The 9,170-nt window shown below is 36.2% G+C and overlaps 1 protein-coding gene across 1 annotated transcript in view; it reads left to right on the plus strand.

The window, feature by feature from the left end:
* lrrfip1a (leucine rich repeat (in FLII) interacting protein 1a) overlaps positions 1-7,088 on the plus strand; it is a 52,018-nt gene extending 44,930 nt beyond the window's left edge. The window contains exons 21-25 of the mRNA XM_026936090.3: positions 418-467; positions 4,090-4,210; positions 4,843-4,922; positions 5,612-5,716; positions 5,829-7,088. Of these exons, the coding sequence (XP_026791891.1) occupies positions 418-467; positions 4,090-4,210; positions 4,843-4,922; positions 5,612-5,716; positions 5,829-5,936 (464 nt within the window). The 3' untranslated portion in view covers positions 5,937-7,088. The remainder of the gene's footprint in view (positions 1-417; positions 468-4,089; positions 4,211-4,842; positions 4,923-5,611; positions 5,717-5,828) is intronic.
* The last annotated feature ends 2,082 nt before the right edge of the window (positions 7,089-9,170 follow it).

Here is a 9,170-nt window from a genome sequence, read left to right on the forward strand (position 1 = left end):
CACTCCTGACATTCCTGCATGTTATCCATCCTCACCTTCCACGTCCCATATAGATCTCATTTGCATGCACTGAATCCTTCTTCCCATAAACCTGGCTCCTCCTACTCCTGTAAGTCTGATTTCTTTTTTAACCATGGAAGAACTTTTTGTATTGAATAGATGTAGGTATCAGTTCTGAGACATCTTTAAATTTAATTTAACTCAGGAAAAAGAACTGAGTGTTTTTTAAACAGGAGCCCTCAAATGCTTTGGCTCTTTAGGACCAGCGAGGGCATCTCTAGACATGCCTGTAATATACTGCTGATTAATAATGATTAATATATTAGACACTTATGAGTAAATAAAGTATAAAACTTTATGTATGTAAAAACCCATTATGTACTGTGTATAGATATAAATTCTTGGTCTGCTTTGCAGAAATCCGTCTACGAAAACTGGTGGATGAACGAGAGCATTTGATAGAACAGGTAAGACTCACACATTCGTGAAATGCTCACTTTATTTGTACATTAATTAAGAATGTAGATTAATTGAAAATGGAACTCAGTGCTACAAAAACTACATTTATCTGTACTTCACATTATTTTGCCACCTCATAGTGGTTGATTGTCAGAAATCTCATCCTTCTGATATAATTGCTCCATGTTTTCTTGCCCATATTATGCTGTGAGATATTGACCTTTAATGACTGACATTTAAATGGCAGTCAGAGGCATAATGATATCTAACAGTAGCTATGATAAATATGGCAACGTGTTATGAACAATGTAAACATATTGTGAAGCTTTGTGATTGTGTATCTTTACTTGCTGACATATGGAACTTCGATGTATAGAGTGATGTATAGAATTAACCATAAACATAAGTGTTCCATTCAAAGCCACTTGAATGTGATCTGGACCCCAAACCCCCAAGTGGAAGGTCAAAGGTGACTGTGGTAACAGAGGAAGTGACTGTAAGATAACCCAGTCATGACTTTAACCCAAAGTTAAAGTATAATACATCAGGGGAATGATTGGAAAGGATTTACTTTGTGGAGGATATTATAAATATTAGTATACTTAGTATATTAGTATAATATTTCATGACACAACTCGGGTGTATCAGAAGGAGGTAATAGAAGTCGTCTCTGGGAAATTTTTGTGAAATATTGGCATCGAATAATGATATGCTACATGTCCGCTTTTCCTAAAAGTGTGGTAGCTACAATAATTTAATATTAAGCTTTGCTGAACTCTTCTTGCTGTATGGTGAGCTACATTTTTGCCAAGGGCAACCATCATACATTGTGCGAACACAAACCGTAAAAGCTTCATGGGCTGTAAATACATACATACATATATATACACACAACGGAACATCCTCTATGCACATGCATTGCACATGTTTTGCACATGTCTTATTATTGCTGCTACTTCTATGTTTACACTGTTTACACTACCTCAGCTGTAATATTTGCACTACTGTCACTTTATCACTTTCAACAGGACTGTGTACTGGTCGGCGTCGTAGTTATGTACTGTCTGTTCTGTCTTGTGCTGTCTGCACATGTTTGCACTTGTGCACTTTACGTTTAATTTATGTAATTTATGTAGTCCCTGTAGTTCTGTGTTGTTCTGTGTTGTCTTATGTGGCACCTTGGTCCTGGAGAAACGTTGTTTCGTTTCACTGTGTACTTGTATATGGCTGAAATGACAATAAACTCCACTTGACACTTAACTTGACACTTAAAGTGATACAGTCGGGTCCATAAGTATTTGGACATTGACACAGTTTTGGGAATTTTGCCTCTGTATGCCACCACACTGGGTTTGAAATGAAGCAGTCATGATGTGATTGAAGTGTAAGACTTTCAGCTTTAATTCAAGGGGTTTAACAAAACTATTGCATTAACCGTTTCGGAATTCCAGCCATTTTTATTTTTATTTATTTATTTATTTTTTTAACAGGCTCAAAAGTAATTGGACAAACTAACATAATCATAAATATTAGGATTATTTTTAATACTTGGATGCAAATCATTTGCAGTCAATGACTGCCTGAAGTCTGAAACCCATGAACATCGCCAAATCACCAAAGTTTCCTCCCTGGAGATGCTTTGCCAGGCCTTTACTGCAGCCCGCCTTCAGTTGCTGCTTGTTTGTGGGTCTTTCTGCCTTCAGTTTTGTCTTTAGTAAGTGAAAAACATGCATTTGGGTAGAGGTCAGGTGACTAACGTGGACATTTTAAGAACATGCCTTAAGAAGCTCTTGGGTTGTTTTGCGGTATATTTTGGGTCATTATTCACCTGTACTGTGAAGCGCCGTCCTAGTTTTGCAACATTTGACTGAATCTGAGCAGAAAGTATCGCTCTATACACTTCAGAATTCATCTTGCTACTTCTATCAGCAGTCACATCATCAGTAAACACCAGTGACCCAGTTCCATTGGCAGCCAGTCATGCCCATGCCATATGGTGCAAGTTAATCTTGGTTTCATCTATAAAAAGAATCTTGTTCCACAACTGGGCAGGCTTTTTCTTTTAGATGTTTTGTAGCAGTCTAATGTGGCCTTTCTGTTCTTGAGTGTTACCAGTGGTTTGCATCTTGAGGTAAACCATCTGTATTTACATTCATGAAGACATCTCTTGATTGTAGACTTTGACAGTGAACAGCCTACCTCTATGTTGTGAAGGGTTTTTCTTCACGAAGGAAAGAATTCTGCAATCATCCTCTTTAGTTTTGTTCTGTGGTCTTCCAGGCCATTTGGTGTTGCTGAGCTCACCAGTGCATTGCCTCTTTTTAAGAGTGTACCAAATTGTTGATTTGGCCACTCCTCAAGTTTCTGCTATTTCTCTGATAGTTTCGTTTTTTCAGCCTAACGATGGCCTCCTTCACTTGCATCGACACCTCTTTGGACTGCATAGTGAGAATTCCCATGAACAGCTACCAAATGCAAATTCAAAACTTGGAATCAAGACCTTTTATCTCCTTAATTTCTCATGAAATAATGAGGAAACAGGCCACACCTGGCCATGGAACTGCTTATCAGTCAGTTGTCCAATTACTTTTGGGCCTATGAAAATGGAGGTACTATGTAATATTTTTGTTAAACCCCTTGATTTAAAGCTGAAGGTCTATGCTTCAATCACAGCTTGATTGCTTCATTTCAAATCTATTGTGTTGGTGTACAGAAGCAAAATTATGAAAATTGTGTCACTGTCCAAATACTTATGGACCTGACTGTATGTGATTAAGGCAACTAGTGCTTATGTGCAGCCAAATCAGCTACATGAAGAAAAAAACGTCAATTTATGTACACTCATAACCTTTTAGATTTTGACTATGTAGCCAAATTTTGGAAGCAGGAACGCATACATACAACTCTTAAGAAAAACAGTGCATTATATTTATATGTAGGTTTAGCGCACACAGTTAGGTAAAAGGGGGGATTGTCAGAGGAAGTTCTATAGTCACTGTAGGTATATTTATATTAATGGTTTTTGATTAAATCCTTCTGGTGGAATTAATTTGGCCATTTAGATTTGTCAAAGTGTGAATGTAGTCAGTGTGAAGGACCCTTATCAACACAATTGAGAGTGGGCTTTACTCATATAATATGTCCTGCATACTAAGAGTGCCTTATTGCAAAATAAAAACTGTCTTTAGTTACACTAGACATCAGTAAACCTGTGTGGATCATTGGTAATATGTTACTGTAAAAATATTTTTAAAATGTAAAAACTGACTGCAGTGTAGTATATGAAAGAATGCATAACAAAATACATTCATTCATTCATTCATTGATTTTCAGTAACTTTATCCATATGGGTTCAGGAGCTGAGAATACTGGGCACAAGGCAGAAATACACACGGGATGGGATGGCAGTTCACCACAGGGCACCACGCACACACTAAATGTAAAATAAAATATCTATTTCCCTTCAGCTTTTTTCTAAACTTTGACCAGGCATCTCAGAGGTCTATAGTGTGACCATGCTATCACATTATCTTTCAATACAAGGGTGTGTTGTGAGATTAAAATCAACATTTGATATTTTAGTATCTGTCAGGAGTGGGTTGTAAATTGACCTTCAGTGTTTATATTCAGGTGAAGACTCTAAAAGAACAACTTGAGCAGAAGAAAAACAGGCATAGAAGAGACGAGAGCTGCAGTCCAGAGGGAGAGGTCCTGGAGAACAGCACTGATCCAGATGTCATGGACATACAGAGTATGAGACACACACACACACACACACACACACACACACACACACACACACACACACACACACACACAGACACACACCATTTTTTTTTTTATTGTCTTATAGCACTAGAGATAGCACTGATCCTATACCCAGGAGTGGTATCTGGGCAATACCAGCATAAAATGGACATGATTAAAAGAGACATGTTTTATATTTTTTCTTAGGATTTATTTTATGAATACGTTATACTTCATTATATTTATTATATTATATACATGTACATGATTTCTGTGTGAAAGAGTTTAATCAAATAAATAAAGCTGTTATATCTGTCATGGTTTTAGTTGTGGTTTGCTATTTCTTTTTCTTGTGACAGTTAAAAACAAAAGATTTCAGTATCAGTATTGGAAAGGAAAAAGTGGTATTGTGCCATCTCTGTTTACATATAATGCTATGCCTACCCCTAATCCATCTAAACTTAACCTCTGTATGCTAAAGAAGGAATAAAAACACTTTTCCTTGTTGTGACCACAACATCAAAATTTTCACAAATTTCTATAATTATGAGGTCCATGTATAGGTTCCATATTTCAGTGAATTTATATAAAGTGTGGATTTCTATATTTGAAAAATGTTTATTTATGCTTATGTAGGAGATGCACACAGGCAAGTCAGTGACCTCAAATTTAAGCTGGTCAAATCAGAGCAAGAAATCACAGCTTTGGAACAGAATGTGAGTGATCTGTGATATTTTTTGTCTGCTTGTATGCATTCTTATGAGTCAGCTGTTTTCTCCTGAGGCCAGTTGCACCTTACGCCTAGGCAAAAAACTGATAAATCTGTATTCAAGATGTAACTTTATGGGCAGAAGTGTCAAAGCATTGCACCAAGGTGAATTTTCACTAAGGCTGAAATATATCTGGCTAGTATGCTTAGCCAGAAGCAGATACATAAGTCAAATTGTAAACTTTTTTTAATGATCACTACTTTAAACATTAGCTAGTTCATCACAACTGCATTTGGTCTTCCAGATTTGGTCTGTCATATTGAACAGGTGTTTATGTGATTCTCCTCAAACACATCAAGCATCACATGACAGTAAAGAACTATACATTCTTTTATGGCATTGCCTGGCAATTTTTTTCTGGGATTGTACTGTTGTGTTTAGTCATTAGTGTGCTTTTGTGAAAACTTTTTAATTCAACTTTTTTAAAAAATAAATTTCAATGTTTGCTGTTACTTTTGTGATTTTTTTTTTATAAGGTATATACATATTAGAATTTAATTAACAATTAAATGCTTAAAATGTAAGACTTGGTTGGTATGGTATAAAGTCCTCTTAACTGGCACACAGAATCTATATATTCTATTGGACTAGAATAGGCTTTCATCAATTTAATTCTTTTCCGTGTCCTACGGCAGGTCACAAGACTTGAGGGTCAGGTGACTCGGTACAAATCTGCAGCAGAGAATGCAGAGAAAGTGGAGGATGAACTAAAAGCTGAGAAACGCAAACTGCAGAGAGAGGTATGATTTTTCATAGTTCACCTGTTGATAACAAATATCCCAAATGCTGTACAGTGACGTGTATAATAGTTTTACATTTGGTGTACATAAATGGATTTTTTTTTATTGGCAGCTCCGATCTGCATTGGACAAGATTGAGGAGGTGGAAGCAAGTAACAGCCACCTGAACAAACGGCTGGAGAAGATGAAGGCATACCGAGGCACGGCGGCATCACCCTAGTAGCCTCTAACTAGACCCACTCAAAGTTGAACGTCCACTGTGCCATTCACTGACTGCTCTGAAGCATGTTGCCGCTTCTGTGTACAGCTTCCCATGATTTTACGAGTTCAATACACAAAAAATGCACACACACTGCAGTAGTGTATGATGATATGCCATTTCTTTCTTATTTATACCTATTTAATGGTTGAGTTCTAGGGTTGAAAAAAAACATACAAGAATTTCATAGGAAGTGTGGGGAAACCTTAGTGAACCTCTTAATACATGGAGATCAAAAGGTTTTTTTTTGCAGTTGCTTTAACATTTGGTGGCAGTTCAAGGGAGCGTGGGAAAATATGGTAGAAGACATGGTTTTGGTGACTGATTTTGTTTAGAACAGACAGGTGACAAATCAAAGGAAAAACAACAGAAGATGTGTGGGTAAGGTGTTGGGCAACCACAAGCTGCCAGAACAACTTCAGTCCTCCTTGGTATAAACTCCAGTGTCTGGAACTGTACAGGAGGGATGAACATTCTTCCTAAAGATATTCCATTAGCTAGTGTTTTAATTATTTGATGATGGTGGTGGAGAGTCATGTCTAACATTCCAAAATCTCCCACAGGTGGGTTGAGATTTATTTTCATCCTCATTAGTCAGCCCTTGTGTCCTGTGAATGGGAGCTTTGCCATCCTGGAAGAGACAACTCTCAACAGGCTAGAAATGTTTCATCATAGGTGAAAGGTGATCATTCAGACAAGCAGACTCAAATTCTGCCAAAAAATTTCCCCCAAAGCATAACAGAACCACTGTTTTTTTTTTTCTTTCATTTGTCTCCTGTCTGTATGTGATTTATTTTTTTAATTTGGTACAAGGCTGTCTTCAAACTGCATCTAAAGTTAAAGCATGTGGAAACTTTAAGTGTGCGTAAAGGTCCAAGTTTTGGACTTGAGCTACTGGTAAAGTTCACTCCTGAATCATACTGATCTTATCCACATTCTGTAATAACAACCAAAGCAATTAAGAGATCCCTAGAAAATATACACCATGTAATGACATTTAATGCTGCCATATCCTTGGTAAGAAATTTTGTTCTTGGATGAAGATTTAATCACCTTTATTGCCTCAGGTATGAGCTCAACATAAAACTTGCCAATAAACAAAATGAATATTAAGCCTCAAATCCTTGTTTGAATGTTTTCAGATTATGGAGTGATCCATTTCTTGAAAGAGGCTCTAAAGTAGTCATGGTGCTGTTTTGCCCTGTTTAAACAGTTTAAATCCTTTGTAATGGAAATTTTAATGTATAGTGTGCAGTAAAATGTCCAATAATGAACAGGCAAGATTAATTTTTCCACATAATCCTTACATATTCCATAACGCATTGTTTATCAAAGGACATTTAAACCCCCAAGTGGGAAAATGTAAATAAAATCTGAGGGGGAAAAAAAAAAAAGAATCTGGAAAGGTAGGAGAAGGGAATAGAACAGAGGCCAAAAACCCATAAACACAAGCTAAGTTTAGCTACAATCCACAGGAATTGTCAGCTAGCACAATTAATGCAAACAAAGATTGTGATTAAAATACAGTACGTTGCATAATCTTAATTTTTATATAAAAATATTTTATATATTCCCCGGGAAAAAAAACATTATTATTTGTCCCATTATCTGTTCCCCGAGTGTCATAACCCATGATGCTTCTTCCATGCAGATAATCACAAGCTCCTTCAAAAATTTTTGAAAGGAGGAGTAGAAATATTTGTTATTGTTCTAGTGTTGTAGCAAAGATTTTATTATAACCCAAATGATCCAATTGTAGCATTACAGTTCAGGTTTCTAACATTTTAACCCACCATTTCACCAGATTTCTTTGCTTTTACCAAATAAAAAGATGCCATAAGTGCCACCTACTTCCATGGTATTGTATTTTAATCATAACTGCACAATTTACTAAAACGACTTTTTTAAATTCTAGGTATTTCAACTCATCTTCACACAATTGATGCCAAATAGTCACCAGTGTCTGAAGTTCAATGATTATCAAGGACATATTAAATGATGTGGTCCTACACACAATAATCAGTATTTCCATCTTTTAATTGATTACTCTGTAGGACTAACACTTGGCTTCTTTCATATAAGCAGTTTGCAGCTGGAATTGGCTTAAAATCTGAAAATCATCACAAAATCTGAAACATATGTCCTTCTTATGGATGCTGCTTTCCAGCACACTCTCATCAAAAAGCTGCTCAATAATAATAATAATAATAATAATAATAATAATAACAATTATTATTATTATTATGTTTATTGTTTATAATGTTCATTTTTATATGGCACTTTAATTTCAGTAAACAATCTCAAAGTGCTTGACATAAAAGTTTAAAGGCTAAGCAATGTATTGATGATCGAGCACATTAAAGAACCAATGTTCACTTCCTAAAGAAATGACTACTGAATATTCCTCTAGAACATTACTCCATTGTATAGGGGTGATACTAGAAAAACATATTCCACTGACTGAGCTGCGACTGATCCTCAGGAATAGCAGTAAGCCTGCATCAGATGAATGAAGTGCTTAGGATGGGCTATACTGCTTCAGGAAATCAGCAATATACAGTAGAGCTAAACCATGTAGAACTTTAAATATAATAAACAGGGCTTTGTAGTCAATGCAGAACTTAATAGCGTAGCTTGAATAAGACACCAGTTTAATAAAGATTAGGGATATGAAATGGACGTCAGATGATGCTGAACTTCCTCTATATTTTGACAGAAGTATTTCTGCTAGAGCCACAGGCAGCTACCTAGAAGTAACTCTGGATGGCCTTTCAGTTACATCATGATTACTGACTCTCTCATTTGGTCGATTGCAACACCTTGCTGATATTCCAGTAGCTGCATAAACAAGCTGTAGTCCAGAATGCAGCAGCCAGAGTCCTTACTAGAACAGACAGTCTGACTGTATTATGCCTATTTCATCCACACTTCACTGGCTCCCAGGAAAAATTTTAACTGATTGTAAAATACTACTTACGACCTAAAGCACTGAATGGTCTCGTCATCAGGATAGTCACACGTCAAGCTCAAAATTATTTAAAAAAAATATTATTTAAAAAAAACTTGTAATTTTCTTCTTATTTAGTATTTTGATGGTGTATTGCACAGTATCTCTTAAATGACTGTCAAATTTAATGAGTCCGAATGAGGAGAAAGATAATGGCAGAGGAAATAAGCAGATTATTGTGTAAGTGA

Source organism: Pangasianodon hypophthalmus, chromosome 5, assembly GCF_027358585.1.
Source record: "Pangasianodon hypophthalmus isolate fPanHyp1 chromosome 5, fPanHyp1.pri, whole genome shotgun sequence".
Lineage (NCBI taxonomy): Eukaryota > Metazoa > Chordata > Actinopteri > Siluriformes > Pangasiidae > Pangasianodon > Pangasianodon hypophthalmus.